Source organism: Carcharodon carcharias, chromosome 13 (genome assembly GCF_017639515.1).
Source record: "Carcharodon carcharias isolate sCarCar2 chromosome 13, sCarCar2.pri, whole genome shotgun sequence".
Classification (NCBI taxonomy): Eukaryota; Metazoa; Chordata; class Chondrichthyes; order Lamniformes; family Lamnidae; genus Carcharodon; species Carcharodon carcharias.
In genome coordinates, this window is record NC_054479.1 from 19494887 (window position 1) to 19520293 (window position 25407).

The following is a 25407-nucleotide window of genomic DNA, read 5'->3' on the forward strand; positions in this document are numbered from 1 at the left end:
AATATCTGTAGTTATAATATAATATCTGTAGTTTGCAGATTATTTGTGAATGTATCAAAGGAATGTTCTCACAGTTATAAAATAAATTACATCCTTTGTCACTTTGAATATGTAGACACACCTCGAACTTTTCCTTTCCAATTAGTCTCCCCTGAGTGAGTAATCAGAGAGGCCACAATTTCTTCTTGAGGCTGACAGAGATAGAAGGGAGGCGTATGTGATTCTCCAGGTCGCTTGAGGAATTGATATTTTACTCAATATGAACAAATCCAAATGTTACTTATTTTACCTCATTAAATTGTGAAATTAAAAGGGTTTAAATTGAGCCAAAATGCACTTTATAATTAATGCAAAATTTCAAAATTTTCCAGGACAGCATGTCTTCCTCTTCAAGAAATGGATGCAGCAGTGACTTGGGCTGGGGCTGAAAGCAGCATTTGGAAGAAATGTTTCTAGTTCTGAATTTGTTACTTTGTGTACCCTAGCCTTTTTTTTTGCAAAAATATACTTTATTCATAAATCTTCAAAAACATTTCAAACCATTTCAAAATCACCATTACAAAAATACAATCAGGTTCAACTTTTACAACATGAATCACAAGGCGTATCAGTACAAACAATGAATATTACAGTCATTGGCAGACCTTCATTTTAAGCTGTACAGCCTCAGGGGCTCTTTACAGTTCCCAGCCCCTCAGTGCCCTACGGCAGAAAGGTCTTAGAGAGCGACCCTTCCCCATTGCGCCTTTGCGGCGGCTGCCCCAAGCTTAACTGTGTCCCTCAGCACGTAGTCCTGGACCTTGGAATGTGCCCGTCTGCAACACTCGGTCGGGGACATCTCTTTGTGCTGGAAGACCAACAAGTTTCAGGCAGACCAAAGAGCGTCTTTCACCGAGTTGATGATCCTCCAGCTGCAGTTGATGTTTGTCTCGGTGTGTGTCCCTGGGAACAGCCCGTAGAGCACAGAGTCCTGTGTCACAGAACTGCTCGGGATGAACCTCGACAGAAACCACTGCATCTCTCTCCAGACCTTCTTCGCAAAGGCACAATCCACAAGGAGGTGAACAATGGTCTCTTCCCCACCACAGCCACCTCAAAGGCAACGTGCAGAGGGGGTGAGACTCCTGGCGTGTAGGAAGGATCTTACAGGGAGGGCCTTTCTCACCACCAGCCAAGCTACATCTTGGTGCTTGTTGGAAAGTTCTGGCAATAAGGCATTCTGCCAAATGACTTTGTCAGTCTGCTCAGGGAACCATCCCACAGGATCCACCATCTCCTTTTCCCTCAGGGCCTTTAAGACGTTACGTGCTGACCACTGCCTGATGGACTTGTGGTCAAAGGTGTTTCTCTGCATAAATTTTCCCATGAGGGACAGGTCCAACTATTTGGAGCGTTCTGCGGCATCGTGGCCAGACCCATCCTTCGTAACACTGGGGACAGGTAGAACCTCAGGATGTTGTGACACTTGGTATTTGCATACTGAGGGTCTACGCACCACTTGATGCAGCCACACACAAAGGTGGCCATCAGTATGAGGGCGATGTTGGGCACGTTTTTTCCCCCTTTATCTAGAGGCTTATACATCGTGTCCCTGCGGACACGATCCATTTTCGACCTCCAGATGAAGTGAAAGATAGCTCGGGTGATCGCCACCACACAGGAGTGTGGAATGGGCCAGACCTGTGCCACATACAGCAACAGCGAGAGTGCCTCACACCTGATGACCAGGTTCTTACCTGCAATGGAGAGGGAGCGTCGCTCCCACATGCCCAGTTTTCTTTTCACCATAGACACTCGCTCCTTCCAGTTTCTAACACATGCCCTGGTCCCTCCGAACCATATTCCCAGCACCTTCAGGCCATCAGCCCTGACAGTGAAGGGGACAAAGGATCGGTCAGCCCAGTTCCCAAAGAACATGGCCTCACTCTTCCCACGATTTACCTTGGCTCCCAAGGCCAGTTCCAACTGGTCGCAGATGTGGATCAGTCTGCGCAGCGACAGTGGATCCGAGCAGAAGACGGCGACATCGTCCATGTACAGGGAGGCTTTGACCTGAGTGCCTCCACTGCCTGGGATTGTCACTCCTCTTATGCCCGGATCCTTCCTGATGGACTCAGCAAAGGGTTCTATGCAACACACAAAAAGGACAGGGGTGAGGGGGCAGCCCTGCCTGACTCCAGATTTAATAGGAAAGCTTTCTGATTCCCACCCATTGATTGAGACTGTGCTACTGATGTTAGTGTAGAGCAGTTGGATCCAATTGCGAATTCCCTCCCCAAACCCCATTTTGGAGAGCACATCCACCATGTAGGTGTGCGATATTCTGTCAAAGGCCTTCTCCTGATCCAGGCTGATGAGGCAGGTATCCAAACCCCTGTCCTGTACATAGGCAATCGTATCCCTGAGCAGCACGAGGCTGTCAGAGATCTTCCTGCCCGGCACATTGCAGGTCTGGTCAGGGTGGATCACCAATTCCAGAGCGGATTTGACCCGATTGGCGATGACCTTGGACAGAATCTTATAGTTCACATTCAACAGTGAAATGGGTCGCCAATTTCTAATTTCCTCCCTTTCCCCCTTGTGCTTGTAGATGAGGGTGATAATGCTTTTCCTCATGGATTCTGACATACTGCCGGCCAGGAGCATACTCTCGTACACTTCTAGCAGGTCTGGGCCGATCCAGTCCCACAGAGCCGAATACAACTCCACCGGCAAGCCGTCGCTTCCGGGAGTTTTACTCTTCTCGAAGGACTCAAGGGCCTCAGTCAGTTCGTCAGGAGTTAGCGCTTTGTCCAGGCTCTCCCGTGTACTGTCGTCTAAGACCTCCGTGATAGAGGACAGGAAGGACTGGGAGGCCGTGCTGTCTGTGGGCTTCGCGTCATACAATCCGGCATAAAAGGATTTGCTGATCCTCAAAATGTCGGACTGCGATGACTTTACTGAGCCGTCTTCTTCCTTAAGGCTGCTGATCACAGAGCTCTCTCTGTGTACCTTTTGGAAGAAGAAACGGGAGCATGTCTCGTCCTGCTCCACTCCAGAGCGGACTCTGGAACGGAAGATGATCTTGGAGGCCTCCGAGACAAAGAACGAGGCTTGCTGGCTCTTCACCTCTTGGAGTTCCTCCTTGACATCGACTGCAGCCGGAGCAGATTCTGCATGTTTTTCTGGAGTCGGGACATTTCCCTCTGTTCCTTTCTAGCTTTCTGGGTGCCTTTGAGGATGAAAAACCTCTTGATGTTTCCCTTGATCGCTTCCCACCAGTGTGTCAGTGACTCAAAGTGAGGTTTCATGGTTCTCCAACCTTTGTAATCCCTCTTGAGCTCCTCAATGTTCTCTGGGGTCAGCAGTTGCACGTTTAGCTTCCATGTCCCCCTGCCAACCCTCTGGTCTTCCTCTAAGTGACAGTCAGCCAGTAGGAGGCAGTGGTCAGAGAAGAACACCAGTTTGACGTTGGTGGATCTGACTGCGAATGCACGGGACACAAACAGGAAGTCTATCCTGGAACGGATGGACCCGTCAGGCCGCGACCAGGTGTATCTACACTGCACTCCGTCTGCAGGGTTGCTGAAGACGTCGTGCAGCTTGGCATCCTTTACTGTTTCCATCAGGGATCTGGACATAGTGTCCAATCTGCTGTCTGCCCTGCCGGATCGTCCAGCCACATCGATGATGCAGTTGAAGTCACCGCCCAGAATGACTGGCCTGGAGGTCGCCAGCAGCAGTGGGAGCTGCTGAAAAACCTCCAGCCGCTCAGTCCCATGTGACGGGGCGTACACGTTAATTAACCGGAGTGGAGCATTCTTGTACGTTACGTCTGCTACGAGGAGGCGCCCGCCCACGACCTCCTTAACCTGGGAGATGGTGAAGTTGCCTCCCCGCAGCAGAATCCCCAGGCCGGAGGAATGAGAGTCATTTCCTCCCGACCAGATCGATGGCCCATGGGACCATCATCGTGACCATTGCCTGTAGGAGCTGAGGTGCGGTATCGCACACTCCTGCAGAAACAGCAGGTCAGCTTTGACCTTGGCAAGGTAGTCCAAGGTCGCAACACATCACGTAGTAGATTTAATGCTACGCACATTTATGGATACAATCTTTAAACCCATTTTAAAGCATTTAGTTTCTTACCAAACCTGTTGTCTCTGAGAGTTCCAGACCTTTGGTCTGCTCCTTCATGCCCATGGTGTGCTCAAATTGCTTCACTTTGGATGGGCTGAGGAAAGCGTCCTGAACCTCCCCATTGGAGATGTTCTGCTCGGGTGGCATCTGAGGGTCCGTGCAGAGAGCGGGGTTTGAAATGTCCTCTGTTGGAGAAGCTTCTCCAATCCTCTCCCCCTCTGGGGTATTGCTGCTCCCAGCTTCCCGGAGCTGGGGTGCGCTGAGCGCCTCACTGTTCCCAGATTCCTGGAGCTGTGGTACACTGGCCTCTTCGGGTTGTGGGCAAAGTTGGAGTGTGTTGGTCTCCTCATTGTCTCCAATGTTCTGGAGCTCGGGTGTCTCGCCCTCCAACTCCCTAGCGTTTTGCCACTTCTTCTGTCGGCGACTCCCTGGCCCTGCTTCTTCTGAAGAGCTGCTGCTCTTGTTATCCGTGTCGAATGGGAGACGCCTCTTGCCTCTTGTCTGGGAAGTGGCTTGGTTTCTTTTTAGCCCTTTCTTTCTTTTGGCTCTCTTCACCAGCTGCCACTCCCCCTGCTGCTTTCCCACTGCTGCCTCCTCCTCCTCCATTGATTCGCTCTCTTGAGGAGTGGGAGGTTCAGGGGGCAGTGTTGTTGATTGGCCGTCTGCTGCCCCAATCTTTTCCTCCACCTTATCTTTCTCTGTGTCTTCCTTTGTCCCGTTGTTCTCCCTGGGGGCCTTGGTGGTTGGAGTGACACGAGGCATTTCTTCTGCTTCCCCCTCGTTGGCTTTGGCTGCCTGTGCATAACTACGGCAACGTTTGGGGCAGGTCTTGTAGAGGTGACTTGCCTCGCCACACAGGTTGCAGCACTTAGCCTGTTTACAGTCTTTTGTCTGGTGCCCTTCCTGTTTGCAGTTCTTGCAGAGGACGGCACTGCAGTTGGCCGCCACATGACCAGACTTGCCGCACGAGCGACAAAGTTTGGGTTGCCCAGCGTAGACAAGGTAGCCACGGCTTCCCCAGATAGCGAATCTGGAAGGAGGGTGGAAGATGGCTCCCTTACCGTCGGTCTTGAGCGTGACTTTAACCTGGCGTTTACATGTCCAGATCCCCAAATCATCTCTAACCGCAGTGCAGCTCCCAACCTTATCGAAGTACCTGGTAAGGAAGGTGAGCACGTCAGCGACAGGGACGAAGGGGTTGTAAAGATGCACCATCACAACCCGTTCTCGATGCAACGGCAGAGCAAAGAGCGGCTCCACCATCAGGATCTTCATTTCTGGCAGGTCTTTCTTCTCTTCAAACACCTTCAGGAGCTTGACGCAAGCTGCCACTTGCTTGAACGTCACATCAAAAAATCCAGCGCTGGGGAAGTCCTGTAGGCAGTAGATCTCCACAGCCTCGAAACCACACAGCTTGAATAGGATCCTCTTGGTGAAGAAGGTCTGATCCATTACTGTTCCTTCCTCGCTGCCCTTCACCATGACTCGAATGGTGTTATGTACCCCATAGTAAGGAGTTCGACTGGTTATAGCCATTGCTTGTTGATCTTTCCCTGGCAGAAACGCGATCGAGGTCTCTCCCCTGACAGGTAAGTACTTTGTGTACCCTAGCCATTCATGACATTCCTCTGGATGCTAATTATGAACCTGGATGACACCCCCAAATATTTGGTACAATCCAGTTAGGGACCAATAACTTTTTGCTTAAAGTAGGCAAAGTTTCATATTCAAGACACTTGCTAAGTGACTAAAGCCACAAGATTCCATGAGTTTTGGACAAACAAACAAACTTACTATCCAAAGTTAGAAAGATAAAACAATTCACAATATCCATCTCATACCTCATGTTAACCCTGAATGTTAGAGTGTATGCAAATTAACAGACAAACTGTAGTCGAGCACACCACACTGCACCATAACTGGCAGATGTGACCAAGACAGATTCCACAGATTTCTCAACAAGGCACTCAGATGTCAACACTGAGTCAACCAATCTTACTGAAACACTTTCTCTCTCACGAAGGATTCCAGTGTTCACCTTTGAAGATCAAACCTTGGAATTGTCTTCAAACGTTGCTCCAACTCAGACGACGTCAATGACAGCTCATCTCACGGGTTCCATTCTCCTGGATTCCCGAGGATACACTCAAGCACCAACTCACAAGCGCAGCTTCAAGCAGAGTACTACTGCTCCAAAGGACCCAAACAGCCCGCAGCACAAAATCACCAACCTTCTACTGTCTCCTTACATCTTCAGGACTTCTCCTGAGCCCTCACCACTTAAGCCTGCCAACCACAGCCCTGTTTCTGGTTGGAGCCTCTTCTTTTTGCTCCTCTTTCTCCTCAACTTAACTGGGACTGCTCCCTGTCCGGGACTCTTCTCCGATTTGGTGCCCCTGCTTCTGGGTCACATGACCTGGGTTTTTGCGTAGGTGTGCCGGACCCGTCCTTGTCTCGATGAACTTCAAATGCTGTATTCCGCATGTGCAGCCCGCTCCAGGTCCACGCATGTGTGGAAACTCCCAAGGATTGTCAGGACTTGGGAGTTCCCAGGCCCACACTCTCCGAGGTACATCTGGCTTTCATAACACTATGTTAAATGTGTGAACATTTCAACTAAAACAGTCAACAGGGGAAAGCCACATGGTTGAACTGAGCCTAAATTTCTTGCACCAATGGCAATAGTCCATAATTTGAATGGAAAATTGTGGGCTGTTGCTTGTTGTTCTTTGATACAGGTTGACATTTCCCCAAGTCCCACCAGTGCATGTGTTTGACTGCTAATATCAGCAGCAGTAATTCCCCAGGTACAGTGGCATCAAAGGAGCTATTTGAACAAGGTCATCTGAAAAAGCAGTTCTTGACTGCCTTGGCATCTTGAAGTGGCATAAACTCTGTCCTTACTTTATCTCCCTCGTTAGAGTGTGGCATAAAGAGTAAACAAAAAATATAGCAGAACAATTGGAGGAGAAACACCACTGTTGGAGGCAGTGGCAGGAGATTGAAGATCCCCGAGTGTTCTAAATCACAACCTAGAAAGAGAAGTCCAATGTAAACACAAGATTAACTGGAATGCCACATGGCCATCCTGATCCAGGTCATAGTAACCTGAGTTACTATGACAAAAAAAGTCAGTTTTGTGGAGTTACATTCTGAAATATAGAATTGAAAAGTAGAATCGGCAAATTATGCAACACTTGTATCAAACCTTGGTTAGACAACACCTACAGTACGAGATGTAGTTCTGGTTGTCATAGTATAAAAAGGATATAGAGGCACCAGAGAGGCTGCAGAGCAGATTTACATGGATAATACCAGAAAAGCATGGGTATGCACGTCCCAGAACAGAGAGGTGTTTCTGTGGCTGTGAATGTGACTCCAGGATGGTATGTTGGCTCCCTGGTGCCAGGATCAAGGATGTCACAGAGCAGCTGCAGAACATTCTTCTAGGGGAGGGTGATCAGCCAGAGGTCGTGGTCCACATGGGACCAATGAGTTGGGTAGGAGGAGCAATGTGGTCCTGCAATCAGAATTTAGGGAGCTAGGTGGAAAATTAGCAAGCAGGACCTCTAATGTAGTAATCTCTGGATTACTGCCCGGTGCCAGTGAGTACAGAATTAGGAGCTTAAGGCAGATGAATGCGTGGCTGGAAAGATGGTGCAGGAGGTATCTGTAGATTCTTGGGACACTGGGACTGGCTCTGGGGGAGATGGCATCTGTACAAGCCGGATGGGTTGCACCTGAACAGAGCTGAGACTGAGTTCCTGGCGGGGCGTTTTGTAGTGACATTGGAAGCATTTTAACTCGGCAGGGGTGTGGGAACCAAGAAAAAATATTAGAGAGTAATACCAGGGTGCACAAAATACTGGGAGGAACAGATAACACTAGTATGGAAAATAGTAAGTTAATAGGTAAAGTCGGGGTAAGGGAGAAAGTAACAAAATCTAAATCAGGGTTACTATGCACGTATGTGAATTCACGCATGTATGCTGTGTATAGTAAATAAGATTGGGGAGTTACAGGCGCAGATTGCCATGTGGAAATATGATGTTGTGGCGATAACAGAGACCTGGCTCAAGGAAGGGCAGAACTGGGTGTTAAATATTCCCGGTACAAGGTGTACAGGAGAGATAGGAAAGGAAGGAAAGGAGAAAGGGTGGCGGTATAGATTAAGGAGAGCATTGTAGTGCTGGAGAAAGAGGATGTCCCGGAGGGTTCAAGTACAGAATCAATTTGGCTAGAGCTAAGAAACAAAAAGGGTGCAATTACATTACTCAGTGTAGTCTATAGACTGCCAATTAGTGAGAAGGACATAGAAGAACAAATCTGCAGGGAAATTAGAGAGATACAGGCACTATAGAGTAGTTATAATGGAGCACTTGACTGTGCCCGAACCAATTCTTTTTTGAAGGTAGCCCATTGTTCAACCACAGTTTTTCCTGCCAATCTTTCATTCCAGTCAAAAACAGAATTACCTGGAAAAACTCAGCAGGTCTGGCAGCATCGGCGGAGAAGAAAAGAGTTGACGTTTCGAGTCCTCATGACCCTTCGACAGAACTTGAGTTCGAGTCCAGGAAAGAGCTGAAATATAAGCTGGTTTAAGGTGTGTGTGTGGGGGGCGGAGAGATAGAGAGACCTCCGCCCCCCACACACACACCTTAAACCAGCTTATATTTCAGCTCTTTCCTGGACTCGAACTCAAGTTCTGTCGAAGGGTCATGAGGACTCGAAACGTCAACTCTTTTCTTCTCCGCCGATGCTGCCAGACCTGCTGAGTTTTTCCAGGTAATTCTGTTTTTGTTTTGGATTTCCAGCATCCGCAGTTTTTTTGTTTTTTTTCATTCCAGTCTACCTGGCCCAGTTTTGGCCAAATTGATTCTGTCCTTGAACCCTCTGGGACATCCTCTTTCTCCAGCACTATAATGCTCTCCTTAACCAATACTGCCGCCCCCTCTCCTTTTGGTCCCCTTACTGAAGGAAGGATGTAGCTGCATTGGAGACAGTTCAGAGAAGGTTCACTAGATTGATTCCAGAGATGCGGGGTTTGTTTTACAAGGAGAGATTGAACCGGTTAGGCCTATACTCGCTAGAGTTTAGAAGGATGAGAGGAGATCTAATTGAGATATATAAGATGCTAAAGAGGATAGACAAAGTCGACGTGGATTGATGTTTCCCCTTCTGGGGCATTCTAGAATGAGAGGCCATAGTTTTAGGCTAAGGGGTGGTAGATTTGAATCAGAGATGAGGAGAAATTACTTTTCTCAAAGGGGCGTGAATCTGTGGAATTCATTACCTCAGAGTGCAGTGGATGCCAGGATGCTGAATAAATTTAAGGAGGAGATAGACAGATTTTTAATTAGTAATGGGTTGAACAATTATGGGGAGAGGGCGGGAAATTGGAGTTGAGGCTGAAATGAGATCAGCCATGATTGTATTAAATGGTGGGGCAGGCTTCATGGGCTGAATTGCCTACTCCTGCTTCTAGTTCTTATGATCTTATGTATGTGTCCAATCCAACAAGAAAAGAAAAGTTGGATCTGGTTCTTGGAAATGAGGTGGGCCAAGTAGATCAAGTGTCAGTGGGGGAGCATTTAGGAGACAGTGATCATTGTATTGTACGTTTTAGGATGATGATAGAAGAGGACGACAGGCAATCCAGAGTAAAAATAATTAACTGGAAAATAGCTGACTTCAATGGGGCAAGAAGGGAGCTGGGCCAGATAGACTGGAATAAAAGATTGGCAGGAAAAACTATAGCTGAACAATGGGCTACCTTCAAAAAAGAATTGGTTTAGTCACAGTCAAGGTATATTCCATCAGCAATTACAGACCAGTCAGTTTAACTTCAGTGGTGGGCAAGGTTCTAGAAACAATTATTCGGGATAGAATTAGTAGTCACATGGAAAATATGGGTTGATAAGGAAGAGCCAGAATGGATTTCTAAAGGGAAATCGTGTTTAACTAACTTGGAGTTTTTTGAAGAGGTAACAGAAAAGGTTGATGAGGGTAATGCTGTTGATGTGGTATACATGGACTTTGAAAAGGCTTTTGACACAGTGCCACACAATGGACTTGTGAGAAAAGTTATTGCTCATGGAAATAAAAGGGACAGTAGCAACGTGGATACAAAATTGGCTGAAAAACAGGAAGCAGAGAGTAATGGTCAATGGATGTTTTTCGGGCTGGAGGAAGGTGTTTAGTGGAGTTCCCCAGGGATTGGTTTTATGACCCTTGCTTTTCGTGATATATATTAATGATCTAGATTTTGGTGTGCAGGGGACAATTTCTAATTTTGTGGATGATACGAAGTTTGGGAGAGTTGTGAACTGTGAGGAGGACGGTGTGGAACATCAAGAGGACATAGACAAGTTGATGGAGTGGCCAGACAGGTGACAGATGAAGTTCAATGTGGAGAAGTGTGAGGTGATACATTTGGTAGAAAGAACGTGGACAGACAATATAAAATAAGGGGTACAATTTTGAAGGGGCTGCAGGAGCAGAAAAACTTGGGTGTATATGTACATAGATCATTAAAGGAGGCAGGACAGGTGGAGAGAGCAGTTAATACAGCATATTGTATCCTGGGCTTTATTAATAGGGGCATAGAGTACAAGAGCAGGGAGGTTATGCTGAATTTATATAAGACCCTCATTAGACCTCAGATGGAATATGGTGTACAGTTCTGGGCACCATATTATAGGACACATTGGAGAGAGGGCAGAAGAGGTTTACAAAAATGGTCCCAGGGATGAGAAACTTCAGCTATGAGGATAGATTGGAGAAGTTGGGACTGTTTTCCTTGGAAAGGAGAAGGATGAGAGGAGACTTGATAGAAGTTTTCAAAATCATGAGGGGGCTGGACAGAGTAGACAGGCAGAAGCTGTTCCCACTTGTAAAAGGATCAAGAACGAGAGGACACAGATTAAAGTGATTTGCAAAATAAGCAAATGTGATGTGAGAAAAAACTTTTTCACACAATGAGTGGTTTGGGTCTGGACTGCACTGCCAGGAAATGTGGTGGAGGCAGGTTCAACTGAGGCATTCAAGAGGGCATTAGATGATTATTTGAATAGAAACAAGGTGCAGGGGATGGGGAGAAGGCAGGGTAATGGCACTAGGTCATAATGCTCATTGGAGAGTCAGTACAGACATGATGGGCCAAATGGCCTCCTTCTGTGCTGTTAAGATTCTGAGAGATTTACAGGCTCAGTCTCTTTTCTCTTGGATAAAGAAGTCTGAGGGGTGTCCTAGTGACTCTTATATTGCTGGTCTCTAGTTATGCACTTCCCCACCGAAGAAAGCATTCTCTTTGTGTCCACTCAATTAGGTCACCCCTCACTCGCTACCAGAGTGGGTGGTTGAAGTGAAATAGATTGATGCATTTAAGAGAATCCTAGAAAAGCATGCAAGGGAGAGGGAATTGAGGGTAATCATGATAGATTTAGATTAGGAAAGATGAGAGGTTTGAATGGAACATAAACACTGGCATGGACTAGTTGGGCCAAATTACCTGTTTCTCTGCTGTATATCCTATGTAATCCTATGTAAAGTCAGGCATTGTGCAGCAGACTGAAGCCCAGAAATTACGCTGTGCAATACATTCATGGTTAGTATATCTACATTAAAATTTCTTAGCTTATTATTTTGATCTATTTAATATCTCTGTTAAAGTAGTGGACCAAGTGGTCATACAATAATAATCACACAATATAAACTCCAGGCTCGAATGTTTGTTATTCTATATCATAATCTTTCCACTGAGACCATTGGGCATGCATACCTCTTCAATAAGTACACTATATTCTTAATCTAAGTTCTACACAAATATACAGTTTAAATGATGGAACTGAGTTTACCTTGAAGCAATAAGGCTATTAAAATGGATTACAATTTTAAACCAAAATAAATGCTTCGAACGACTATTCTGCTTTCATAACTCTCGTTGATCACGGTTTTGTTGAGAAAGTTCTATTGGTTGTGTTCACAGCTACATTGGGAGCACTGGAGTTCAATCTAATATATGACCAGATCAACAATGCTCTGCACTGCACCATCATAAAAGCAAAGGTGAGCTGTCTGATTTACTCATTTTCTCGTAGGACTCCATAACCAAATTCAAAATGAGAATACTGCATTACCAAAGATAACAAAGCAATTTCTAGTTAATTGTGAAATTTTCTAACATCCCAAAGAATTGAAAAGTCCTCAATAATAAGGTGGTTCCAAATGCTTTTATTTCAAAGAAATACTTCTGTTCCTGCTGTCTGACATACACATGTAGCTCCAGGGGACTGGTGTAGCAATATGTTAGAATGGCAATTGCAAAGGCACTAGGTGATTGGTCAGTTAGAACACTGCTTCCAAGGAAGGCATAGTAGCTTCAAAGATTTGTGTTAGCGTCCATTTTAGACCAATAGGAGGAAAATCTCTTATTGTTACCAATAAAGGTGTTACATGTTTGTGTTTGGCTGACCTCAATCCCTTACTAGTGGATGCAAGTCTGCAGTACTTAATTAGTATTAAACTGGTAAACTCATTATCAGGTCAAACAGGGATACTGATGGAGGTGGTGACTCTTTTTGTTGTTTACATATTCTGAGATTCAGCTATGGACTGGAAACCCAAGTGCTAACTGGGCATTTGTGACCTTCCTACCTTGCAGGGACTGAAACCCATGGACTCCAATGGTTTGGCTGATCCATATGTGAAAATACATCTCCTGCCTGGAGCCAGCAAAGTAAGATGTTCCTGTCATATTGTAAACATCATGTTCTTGACATCTACTATTACTAGTGCAATGTGTTCTATGCCCACTGTCATGTACAGGGGAGTATCTGTGCCATGATGTGCATCGCAATTACATTAGTTGTGTTTTTTGTGGCTGTTACTTATGATGCATGGGGAATGCATGTGACAAGTTACAGTTGAAATGCGACGTTTGCACAACAGTTTTCATTGACAACAGCAATTAACATGTCTACATTAAATTTCTTAGCCTACCGTTTTAACCATTAACATATACAGTTATCAGAAACACATTGAGGTAGATCTGTGTGTGGTACTGTAAATACATACTGGGTGATATTGATTTGGCAGCCCAGTTTAGACTGTTGCACAAAGTCAAAATCTGCCCTATTATGCTTGGCTCCCCTTACTCCCCAAATACCTCAGAAAAAGGTCTTGATCTCAGCAAGTCTACCTGGGAGAAGCCAAAGTGGAAGGCAAAGCATTTCCTGGAAATAAGGATGGGAAATGGTGGAATGGAAGTCAACATTTTGGTGCTTTGAAGCATTTCACACCAACTCAACTCACAAAGAAACATCGGAACCACCCACTAGAGCTGCTGGCTTACTCATCCGGTCAGTTCCCAAAGAAGCCATAATCAGAACTGCACAAGAGATATAAATACATTTTCAATATGAATTGTTTCACCAGATGGAGTTCCCCTAATTTAGTGGTGGGTAGATGTACCTACTGATACAGTACTAAGCATGTTTGTACAGAGTCAACTAACCTTATTTGAGTAGCAATGTCATGGTATATTAACCTCCCAAGGAAGGCCATATCCTACCATGAACTACTGACCTCAGGAAAGATGTGCAGGGAATTAGAGATGAAGAAAAAAATAGCCTGATAAAATGTCAAAATTGTTGATGCTTTTTGAGACACCCAAAGTGACAGCCTAAGAAATTGAATGAGTTGACATCTGATGTGTTTATATTCCAAACATACAGTCAAACAAGCTACGCACAAAAACACTGCGCAACACCCGAAATCCCGTGTGGAATGAACGGCTAACATACCATGGAATCACGGAGGATGATATGCAGAGAAAAACTCTCAGGTGAGAAATGTAGACACAGGCACAGAAGAAAGGAACCCCTCTAGCAATCTTAAATTAATCAAAAAACCCTTCAGTAATCTTTAACCAACTCAGAAACCTTTAGGTTTAACTTTTCTGCTAGTCTCCAAGTGAATCAGTTTTTCAGGTTTGAACTAAAGTGTTTGATATCTCACAGTTGTTCTATGACCATCTCTTTTTGATAGTCCGTCTTCACCTCTCCTTTGCCTTTCTCCCCTTCAGTTTTTATACATTGGAAATGGCCTGCAGTTATCTGATTTGTTCGGGAGTATTCATGATTATTTATATTGCTTTCAAGTTTCCTGATATTGTAAAAGAATAATTCCAGACCATTTTGTGCCATTGCTGTGCAGGCAATATAGGAAATTGTGAACAGGCATAAGGGACTCAGCATCTTCCTGAATGAATGCATTATGAAATAGTCACAAGAACATAGGAAATTGGAGGAGTAGGCCATTTGGCTCTTCAAGTCTCTTCTGCCATTCAATAAGGTCATGGCTGTTACAACTTTATAATTCCATGTTGATTCTGTCCATCATATTATGATTTTCTAAATACGCTGTTATCATGTCCCTAAAAATGACAGATTGCAGCATTTTCTCCACTATTGACAGGCTCACTGGCCTACAGTTCTTCATTTTCTCTCTCCCTCCTGTTTAGGATATTGGTGTTACATTTGCTACATTCCAATCCATGGGGACTGTTCTATAACTTAGGGAATTCTGGAAGATCAAATTCAATGCATTAACTACCTCTATTGCCAATTTCTTATGTCGCCAGCTCTTTTAGAACTCTAAGATGTAGGCCCTCGGGTCCAGGGGATCACTTAAGCCACCTCCTCTCCATCCCCATTCACCATCAAGGTAGGGCTCAAGCCTAGCTTGTCCTGTGGCTTCATTGTTTCCTGCCCAACTGGAAGCCAAGCCTACCAGTTAAACCATGGTATGGGTAAGAAATCTGTCAGTGATAGCACACATCTCCACGCAGCTTTATGCCATGTGGCATGTCCCAAATTATAGGTTTCCCATACTCTACTGGGCCCCACTTCCCAACCACCTCCACTCACAGCTGGTACCAGTGAAAAAGCTTCCACCCCGCCCCAAAGTTTTCATTTAAAGTCTCTGCCATTTTCTTATTCCCCATTATAATTTTTCTTGTCTCTGAGGACTCCACTCTTACTTTCACTAATCTCTTTTTTTTTATATACTTTTATAATCTGTTTTTATGTACTTTCCCTGTTTTTTAATTCTTATGGGAACATATAATCATCTAACGAATAATTCACAATGTTTGCCTGTTAGCCCCAGGGAACAGTTAACTGCCAAGCTTTTGTTCAAGTTCAAACCAGGCAGGTCAACTCTGATTGGTCAAGGCATTGCCTTGGGAAGTGAACCAGGGAATGGCTATCCCCCCAAGAAAAAGATGCAATGTGTGGACAAGCTCCTTCTCTCTGCAAAGGTTCATTCCCCACGGCAATGCCTTGACCAGAGTCAACCTGTCTGGTTTGAATTTGAACAAAAGCTTGGCAGTTAACTGTTCCCCAGTGCATTCTCCATGGTAACACCTCTACCAGTGTTCACTTGCCAACCAATCAGCACTCTCTTGTCTTGAAGTAAAAACTGTTGTTCCCTTTACTATTGGTATTCTCGCAAACTGTCCTGATGAGTGCAAGATGAAAAACTTTGACAGCATGTCTTTTTTCAGCAATGCTCAAGTTCTGTACTACCAAGTGACTATAATAAAGTAAATAAAAATTATCCTTCAGCTTTCCCAGTGTTTCATTAGGTTAACCCAGTGAATAGCTGAGGCACTCAAACAGGGAGGTTTCCTGGTACAATTGCTGTTCTGAGCTGAATTAGCTGATTTCAGCTTGTGATGGAGTAGGAATACAACAATTAGGCTCAGTGCAGTGCCTATGGTTAAGGAAAGAAAGATCAACTCCTAATTCCTATCCAATGGCCCATGCTAGAAGTGCATGTATGTTAATGTTGAATGAGGACTGGGTTAGATTATCTATGACCCCCTGCAGTGGGATACCCTGCCAACACTCACTTGCAAAAAGTTAATGCTTTCTGCTGGGGGATTTGGGGAGGTTGGGGAGAGGGACAATAAAAGAAAATTGGTGAGAAAATGAGGAACAAGGCCATTTGCAAACCTCATTTAATTCCAGTTTTATGACACCCAACAGTGCTAGCCCATGGATGAGGACTGAATTTAGGTTCTTGTTCCAGCTATGTCCTTCCAGCGCAGGAGGAAACTTTCTGGCCTACTCTTGCCTGTGCCAGCGCTTTGAAAAAGCTAACCAATTAGTCCCATACCCAATCTCTCTTCCCACAGCCTTGTAACTTTTTCTCCGTCAAACACTTATCCAATTTGATTTTGAAGGCTGCTGGTTAATCCGGAAACAATTCCAGATCATCATAACTTGCTGTGTATAAACGTTTCCCTTGGGGTCTGACAGTTTAAAAAGATTTACTCTCAGATTTGAGGTTTATTGGCAAGACCAGCATTTATTGCCTATCTTTAATTATCTGGGAAGGTGGCTGTGAGCTGCCTTCTCGACTGTTGCAGTCCATGTGGTGAAGATACTCCCACAGTGCTGTTAGGGAGGGAGTTCCAGGACTTTGACCCAGCAACAGTGAAGAAATTGCGACATATTTTTAAATAAAGATGGTGCGTGGCTTGGAGGGGATCTTGGAGGTGTTGATGTTCCCATTCCTATGCTGCCCTTGTAATTCTACATGGTAAAGGTTGTGGGTTTGGGGGGTGCTGCTGAAGAAGCCTTGGTGAGTTGCTGCGTTGTATCTACTTGATGGTACACACTGTAACCATGATGCACCGGTGGTGGAGGGAGTGAATATTTAAGGTGGTGAAAGGGGTGCCAATCAAGCAACCCACTCTGTCCTGGATGATGTGGAGCTTCTTGAGTGTTACTGAAGCTGCACTCATCCAGGTAAGTGAGAAGTATTCTATCACACTCCCGACTTATGCCTTGTATATGGTGAACAGGCTTTGAGGAACCAAGAGGCAAAGAACTCGCTGGAGCCTCTTGAGCTGTTCTTGGGGCCATTATATTTAAATGGCTGGTTCGGTTGAATTTCTGGTCAATGGTGACCCCCCCCCAAGATATTGATATTATTATCAATGACTAATTACTTTAAACCTGGTTTCCCAGCAGGAAGGTTTTATGAGGTTTCCTTCCTCAGTACCAACTTACTTAAACTATCTCTATTTACTAGCAATGTGTAAGTTATATTTGTATTTTTGGGTGTTAGGAATGAGTTTTAGCTTTAATGTTTAAGATTGATTTGTATTTCTGTATCTGTGTGGTAAGAAAAGGTCAAATTGAGTTTTAGTTTCACTTTAAAAGGTGCCTGCATTTCTAATGAGAGTTTTATGATTGCTGCAGCTAAGTTAAACAAGCAAGAGTAGAGAAACTGGGCTGTTGCCTAGTAACAGGGATCCAGAGAGGCAGGTCCCTCCCACAGACACACACAGAAGAAACTAGAAACAGCAGTTTGATTTGGAAGTTGTTTGAGTTCAGTTGGTTTTGAAAGTAGCTGCCAGGAGAGACTGGAGCAAAGGGGACAGGTAGCCAGTTCCAAGCTAAAGAAGAGACCCCAAAATCCAGGGGAGTGGAACAGGAGAAAGTCCCAAGAAGACCTTCTAGACAAAGGAAGGACAGGAACCTGGGAAAAGGTCCTGTGAAGTTAAGAGTGAGGGGCAGAGAAAGGCTCCAAGCTTCAAGTTTAAAAAACTAAAGGCATGAGAAGTCAGAAGGTCCAAAAGAGATAAGTGAAGGTCTGTGACCCTTTGCTATGGGCATGTGAAGCAGTGGTGTACTGTTGACAGCTGAGTCAGTGAGAGAGAGTGCGTGGAAGAAAGCTTGACTGCATGTGGTAACCCAGGGGAGAGGAACATCAGAAGAAAAGTTCGAAACTCTGGAGGTGAACCCTTGCGAAAGGCATCTGAGAGAAAGCCTCAGTTTGGGAGAAGATTCCAAGGCAAGGTCTTGGAGAGTGGAGATTGGAAACCCTCGTGTGAAAAACTGAGTGCATTGAGACCGGTTGGCTTATGATGGGGCAAGCTCTGGGGAGAGTTGATGAGAGATCCATAGCAACTGGTTGAGGTGGCATCTGTCACTTGGTTTCAGAGTGTGATGTGTCTGACCATGGTTCACCTTCCGTATGGTGTACTTACTATGAACATTAGAGTATAAGATAGTTTTCATAACTTGTGTTATCCTTACAAATCTGTATATATCTGTAAAGGTATAGTTGTGGGTGAAGGAATGTTGTAATATAGTTCATCTTTTCTTGTTTAATAAATGTTTTATTCTTTTGTTAAAAGTTCATTAGCTTACTCCAGTGACTCTGTTCAGTAGCTACTCTCCTTGTATCTAAACAAACAAATAAAGGTTAGAATCTATCAAGCTGGGTTCCATCGTGGGATCAAGCTTGTCCAGGGGTAACCTCAGTTGGGGATCATAACACATGAAACATAAAGACCATCAGCTGACCAGCAACAGTACAAATAAACCTTCCAGTTAAATGTTGTAGAACAAACTGATAAATTAGTTACACATTGTCCAAAAAGTTTCTAATGTGACGTTACATTTTGATAACTCATGGGCTCAACTGGACGCAATCAAATCACATCCTGAACTTCACTGCTCACTTGTTATGTAGGTCAGTCCATTCAGGGGGCGAATTTCCTCAGCTGTTCCAGTGGAATCCCAGTAACTCTGGCCAGACCATAGTGGAATTAGGTCAGATACACCAGGTTGCGATTTGAGATAGGAATTCCTGCTCAGCCCTTTAAGAGATGGTGCCTTTCTTGCATTTCACGAGGCAGTTGATGTGGAGTGGACAAGGGTGGAGGTCAGGAGTCACTACACTAGGAGTTCCTCTTTCCCTGGATCATGTAGAAGCTGGCTTATGTCTGCCAGTAGATTAGGTACACCAACATTTGGCAGGAACAAAAACAGACCTTACTCTGAAGAGAAAAAGTTTCTTCTGGGCTGGTGGCAGGAATAGCTAGGATCCAGGTGCTAGTTTCTGATGGCATCTGTGATGTACCCACAGAGATACAAAAACCTGCAGAGGGGGATATAATGAAGTGCTCTCCCACTGGCCCCACCTACTCCAGCAACTCATTGTTTGTGGGCAAAGCTATATGCGATAATAATTCTGTGTTTCTGGACTTTGTTGTTTACATGTGTTGTCCTATGTCTCTATTAACCCCAAGTCTCCAATATATCTGCTTGTTTCTACCTCAAGTTTCTATCTTGTTGTCTATAATTCTTGTTTTATTAGACTACAAGTACCTAGTTTCAAGTAAGTTTCTGTTTTTTTTAATGTTTTTCTCAATACCTGTCTTTATTTTGAACTGCTGATTTACAACATCAGCCTCCAAGCTTGGTTATACTTAATGACCTCAATGAACTCTACTTCAAATATTTTCAAATTAGAAGAACTTGTTAGGGTAATTGTTTCAAACTAACTGAGTGTCAGTTCTTTAACAAGAATGGTGATCTCATGTTTCTCTAATCTCTCACCCTTTTATTGCCTGATTATTTGTAATATTGCTCTTGAATTCTGATGGATCCGCCTTTGTTACCTTTGGACTTGACATTCCCAAGCTTTCTTGGCTGGCTTCCTAGCTTCCACCCTAAATAAACTTGAGTGAACTCAAAACTCTGCTGCCTGTATCCTAATTTGCAACCTGTATCCTAATTTGCAACAAGTCCCATTCACCCGTCATCCCTATGCTCACTGAACTACATTGGCTCCTGACCCAGCAACGTCTCGATTTTATAATTCTTATCCTGGTTTTCAAATTCCTCCATAGGATGCCCATTCTATCTCTGTAACCTAGTCCAGCCCTACAACCCTTTTAGATTTCTGTGTTCCCCCAATTCTGCCTGCTTTTGCATTCTTGATTTTGATTGCCCCACTATGGTAGCTATGCTTTCAGTTGCCTAGGCCATAAGCTGTGGAACCTCCATCTCTCTCTCTGACTCTCCTCCTTTAAAATACTTATTAAAACCTACTTCTTTCATCAAACTTTTGGTTATCTGTCCAAGTAACTCCTTATGTGGTTCAGTGTCAAATTTTGTTTGATCACCTTCCTGTGAACTGCCTTGGGACATTTTACTACCCCAAGAACCTATATAAATGCATACTCTGGCTGCTATTTGTTGTCTTTTCAACTTGAATTGGTCTCTTTCAATATAGGATCTCTGTCCTGGATGAAGATAAATTTGGTCACAATGAATTCATCGGGGAGACCAGAGTTTCTCTGAAAAAACTCAAACCCAATCAAGCAAAGAACTTCAACATCTGTCTGGAGAGAGTGGTGCCAGTAAGGAGAATACTGGTTATTTATTCGGGGGGCTGAGTCTTGTGGTCAATTAAAGCTTTGAATTTTCAGCCCTAGGATCAGGGTTTCAACCAAACTTGAGGGTTGAAACTGCCTCCATCAGCCATCAGTGTGTAAAATGGGTTTTGGGCACTCTTGGCCCCATTTCAAGTTGGCATGAGTCACAGGAATGCCCCAAATATGGCACAAGCAGTACATTGGTAATGTAGCTAATACACCAATGCTGACAGTGTAGAGAGGAGACAGCTCACATTCCTAACTTTGGAGGATTGATATTGGAGGAAGAGATGGGCTGACCAATGAACAAAACATAGGAAGAAACAAGTTCCCAAAGTTGCAAAATAGAAATACATTTTAATTACATTTGAACTTATTAATTTGCTTCCACCAGGCTGTCCCTAAATGCATTGTAAATATTTCCATAGGTAAAACGAGGCTCAACAGTTGGATCAACACGGGGAATGTCACTTTATGAGGATGAGGTAAACTTGAATCAATTATATCTCTGTATTGTACATTTTGTTTTACTCTGAATAACAACTTGTATTTATATAGCACCTTTACTGTAATGAAATATCCCAAAGTGCTTCACCGAAATATTGTATGACATCAAGCCACATAATGAGATATTAAGTTATATGGCCAAATACTTGGTCAAAGACATAAGTTTTAAGGAGTATCTTAAAGAAGGAAAGTGAGGTAAAGAGGTGAAGAGATTTGGGAGTGCATTTCAGGGCTTGGGGTTTAGGCAACTGAAGGCATTGCCTCCACAAAGATGTAGCAATTAAAATTGGGATGCACAAGAAGCCAGAATAAGAGAGTGCAGATATCTTCGAATGTTGTGGAGCTGGGGGAAGAATAGAGATAGGGAGAGGCAAGACCATAGAGAAATTTGAAAACAAGAATGAGAGATTTAAATCAAGACGTTGCCTGACTGGCAGCCAATATAGGTCAGCTAGCACAGGGGTGATAGCGGAACAGGACTTGCTGCAATTTATAACAAGTGCAGCAGAGATTTGGATGACCTCAAGGTTAGAGGGTAGAATGTGGGAGACCAGCCAGGAGTGTGTTGGAACAGTCGAGTCCAGAGGCTTGTAGGGCCGGTGGAAATCACAGAGATAGGGGGAAGTGAAGCTACAGACAACAAGGATAAGAATTTTAAAACTGATAAGTTGTTGGAGTGGCAGCCAATGTAGGTGAGCAAGCACTGATGGGTGAATGAGACTTGAGAGTGTGTTATGGGCAGTTTTGGGTGAGCACAAGTTTATATGATGGAAGGTGAAAGGCCAGCTAGGAGTGCATTGGAATATTCAAGTATTGAGGAAACAAAGGCATGGATGAGGGTTTCAGCAGCAAATGAACTGAGGCAGGAACAGAGTAGGGATGTTATGGGAGTGGAAGTAGGCAATCTGTGTTGGAGTAAATGTTGGAAGCTCATTTCAGGGTCAAACACAACTCCAAATTTGTGAACGGCCTGCCTCAACTTCAGACAGTTGCCAGTGTTATGAGTGGCAGATGATGTGCCAGGTGGATCAAATCCATGAGAGAAACTTGATCAAGCAGTCACAACTGTTTTGAAAATGTATTTTATTTCGAGATGTGTGTCCTGAATTCAGAAGTAATAAGACGAGCAGAGCTTCCGAGGTATTTACAAAACTAAATTAAACATTTATTGACAAAAGAAAAGATTTCAAGCACATACATAGGTCTGTAAATTACTACTATAACAACTACAAAAACCCCTAATTAATCTGACTTCCAGTTCCACCCCTGTTAAGGCAGCAGTACAAAAAAAATAGATTTAAACCGACCCAAAGCAACATGATACCCTGGACAATAGAATTCAAAGTGAGTTTTCTCAGCTTCAGTTCCTGTAGACAGCAACTTGATGCACAGAGGCTGGGGGCTTTTCACAATTGTTAGATCTTGTAATTCCTTCTCCTCCTTTATACACGTTTTTCCCTTTTAATGCATATTCCATTGTTCCGATATATCTTTGGAACTTTACCTTTCTCATAATAAAAATCTTTTCATTGTGCTCATATTACCAGTAACCTTTGGGAAAAATAAACACTGTTTGGCTTGGCTTCTTCTGGCTAGGTAGAAAAGTTGCTGGAGCAGATACAGCTCCTGTAGTACACTTCTCTTATACAGTATCTGTGGTAGTTTTCCCAGTACACTTATTGTAGCGCACTTCCTCTGAACTGTATCATCATATAGTTTCCCAGTACAGCATTTTTAGGTACCAATCCCCAGGACAGTTTTTGTGCTACAGGTTCCCTGATAAAAAATCTCAGGCTTATATTCGAAAGGTTTTCACATCTTAAGTGCAGCAGAATGTTCTGACCAGAGAATTAAATTGGCTACTTTATAAGTTTCCAGAGCAATTGGATCCTGCCTATTCCAGGAATAGCCCCCTACCCCAGCTCGCATATGCTAATACTGTCCAGTGTGTTCTGGAGGAAACGTAAGAACTTAAATCATTAATTATTGTTTTGGGAACAACCTGGCAAATCATTGTGCATATATCACATTCAGTCAGACACATTTTATGGGCCTATTCACACTGATCACTCTCTGTTCTCTCCTTGCAGGGCGAACATGGCGTTGATACTGAAGAGCGAGGCCGAATTCTTGTCTCCCTCCTGTACAACAGCCAGCAGGGAGGCCTGATTGTGGGAATCATACGTTGCGTTCATTTAGCTGCCATGGATGCTAATGGATACTCGGATCCCTTTGTCAAAATGTATGTAATGCTGTATCTGCCTTTCTATTTGTTGCATTCTTCCTAACCTGGTCCAGTGAGCCTGTTGGAGTTCAACCTCTGTTGCCTGCTCGTGCTCTTCCAGTTTGCCTGACAATGTCTAGTTTCCTGCCTCATCTAGCAACCCTCCATCAGAAGTCCAGCATTGACACCCCTGGCCCTGTTCTCTGGTTTTGGCTTTCTATTAGTTTTTGTTTGTCTGATTCTTGTTCCCTAAGTTTTCATGGTGGTAATTTTGTTCATGCATTGTGTTGTGTTTTTTGTTCATTTACCAATGAGCTCATTTTCTCTATTACTACCGCACTGTTAGGTAATAATTGACCACTGCCTAAATTGTATCAAGCGAGGACAAAATGTTCATAACTGACTCTTGGCCAGTTATCTTCAGTTCCTGATTCCTCAGACAGAGTTCTTTATACTTGTTCAGTTACATTGTGGGTGTACCTACACCACATCGACTGCAATAGTTCAAGACAACCATTCACCACTATCTTCTCAAGGGAAATTAGGGATGGGCAATAAATGTTGGCCTTGTCAGCAATGCCCACAATCCATGAACGAATATTAAAAAATGCAAAGAATGAGCATCTACGAGAGATGCTTAGGATTCGTTTCCTATGGAGTTTTACCACAGCAGGTCAGTGTCTTTAGAAGAGTGAGGGAGTTTACGCATTATATTTACAGGCTTTGAAATTCCAACATGCTATGGCACTGGGGAAAATGAGAAACGGATTCATGCCTATGATGTCCAATGGAATGAATACCTGATTGCCACCATAACCTGATAGGAGTTATCCACAGAAGAATAAAGTCTACATGCAGTTTCTTTGAGATACCTACAGCAATCTACAGCATGTGATTACTGAACGGCACTGCAGAAGGCATTGGCTGAGGATTTATGCGTGGTATGGGGTGACTCCAGAAGAGGAAGAAAGTAATAACTTAGATATTTTTAAAATCAAATCCATGAAGAATGTGTGCCACAGGCCTATAATATTTGATTTGGATGGCAGTGACTGGACAGAAGCTCTTTCCATCTCATGAAATTCCAACCTGAATGTACAAGGCTTTCATTTAAAACTTTGATCCTGGTTTCTTTTGGTTTCTTTCAGCTGTCTCAAGCCTGATATGGGAAAAAAGGCTAAGCAAAAAACTCAGATCAAGAAGAAGACGCTGAACCCTGAATTTAATGAGGTGAGGCCGATTAATCTTGCGTGTAAACATCCAGGATGGGGGAGGATGCACATGATTTCACCATCAATAAAATGACTCCTTATATTAATCCACTTTTATTTGCATTGGTACACATTCTGCAGTCAAGATCTTTTGGGGTTGAACATATTTGGCCTTAGTGAACCTTAGCTAGGGAAGGGCAAAAGGAATCGGACTGCAAACATGAGTTAAGGAGAAACTCGGAACCAAAATTACACAATTCTTATACTATGCGTGAAGTTTGTAGTTCCCTTCACAAGTGTTGCTAATATGAGATGAATGTTTAATACATTTATATAACCTGGATTAATGCCTTCTCCAGAGAATTGCACAAATAAATATAAGAGCATGATGCCTTCATCTCCGAATATCACATGACTTGTAAGTTCATATGCTATAACAGTGTGAATATGATATTGGTCATTATTGTCCTAACCAATCATTATTGGTTTGTGAAGTGGTTCTCTATGAGGTGTATCATACCAAACCTCACTGCCAAAGTGGTGGATTACAAGTTCACATATTTCAGTCTCAACCAAACGGCTATGGAGAAACACACGGCCTCCACTCAGCACTTTCCTAAGTAGAGTAGGGATCATTCAGAGACAGAACCCCCAATTTTAACCTGGGACAGGACATCAAGGTGCAGAGTTGGAGTGGGAGGGAAGCACACATTATAGCAGACACAATAGTGCCAGCTTGAAATCTGAATTTTAAATCTTGGGCCTCACTTAAATGTCATGATGCCAACCCCTGCCTGAAGAGATGACATGGAGGTGAGCAGGTGAGAGTGGGAAATCGCGGGGCTTCACACTGTACTGGAAACCCAAGGAAATGGTCCCTAGTAAGGATAGTGACAATGCATTTTGGCCTAGCTCCCACTTGCTGCTACATTTTGCTGGCAGCTCTGGATCTCATTTTATTGTTAAATCCATGTCAAGTCTAAATTACACAATTGGATATTGATATTTAAAAATTTATGTGGCTCATCAGCTTATGGGTCAGTGAACTTGATGTTCCAAAAAACAGCAGAGACTGGGAATGCAGCGGGATCAGTGTTTAGCATCTG

General features: G+C 43.9%; 1 protein-coding gene across 7 annotated transcripts in view; it reads left to right on the plus strand.

The window, feature by feature from the left end:
• The window catches only part of LOC121286408 (rabphilin-3A-like), a 161794-nt gene that overhangs the window by 120258 nt on the left and 16129 nt on the right, over positions 1–25407 (plus strand). For all 7 annotated transcript variants that reach the window (XM_041203502.1, XM_041203501.1, XM_041203500.1 and 4 more), the window contains 7 exons: positions 12107–12186; positions 12782–12856; positions 13854–13963; positions 20218–20344; positions 20788–20844; positions 22957–23108; positions 24239–24320. In XM_041203502.1, the coding sequence (XP_041059436.1) occupies positions 12107–12186; positions 12782–12856; positions 13854–13963; positions 20218–20344; positions 20788–20844; positions 22957–23108; positions 24239–24320 (683 nt within the window). The remainder of the gene's footprint in view (positions 1–12106; positions 12187–12781; positions 12857–13853; positions 13964–20217; positions 20345–20787; positions 20845–22956; positions 23109–24238; positions 24321–25407) is intronic.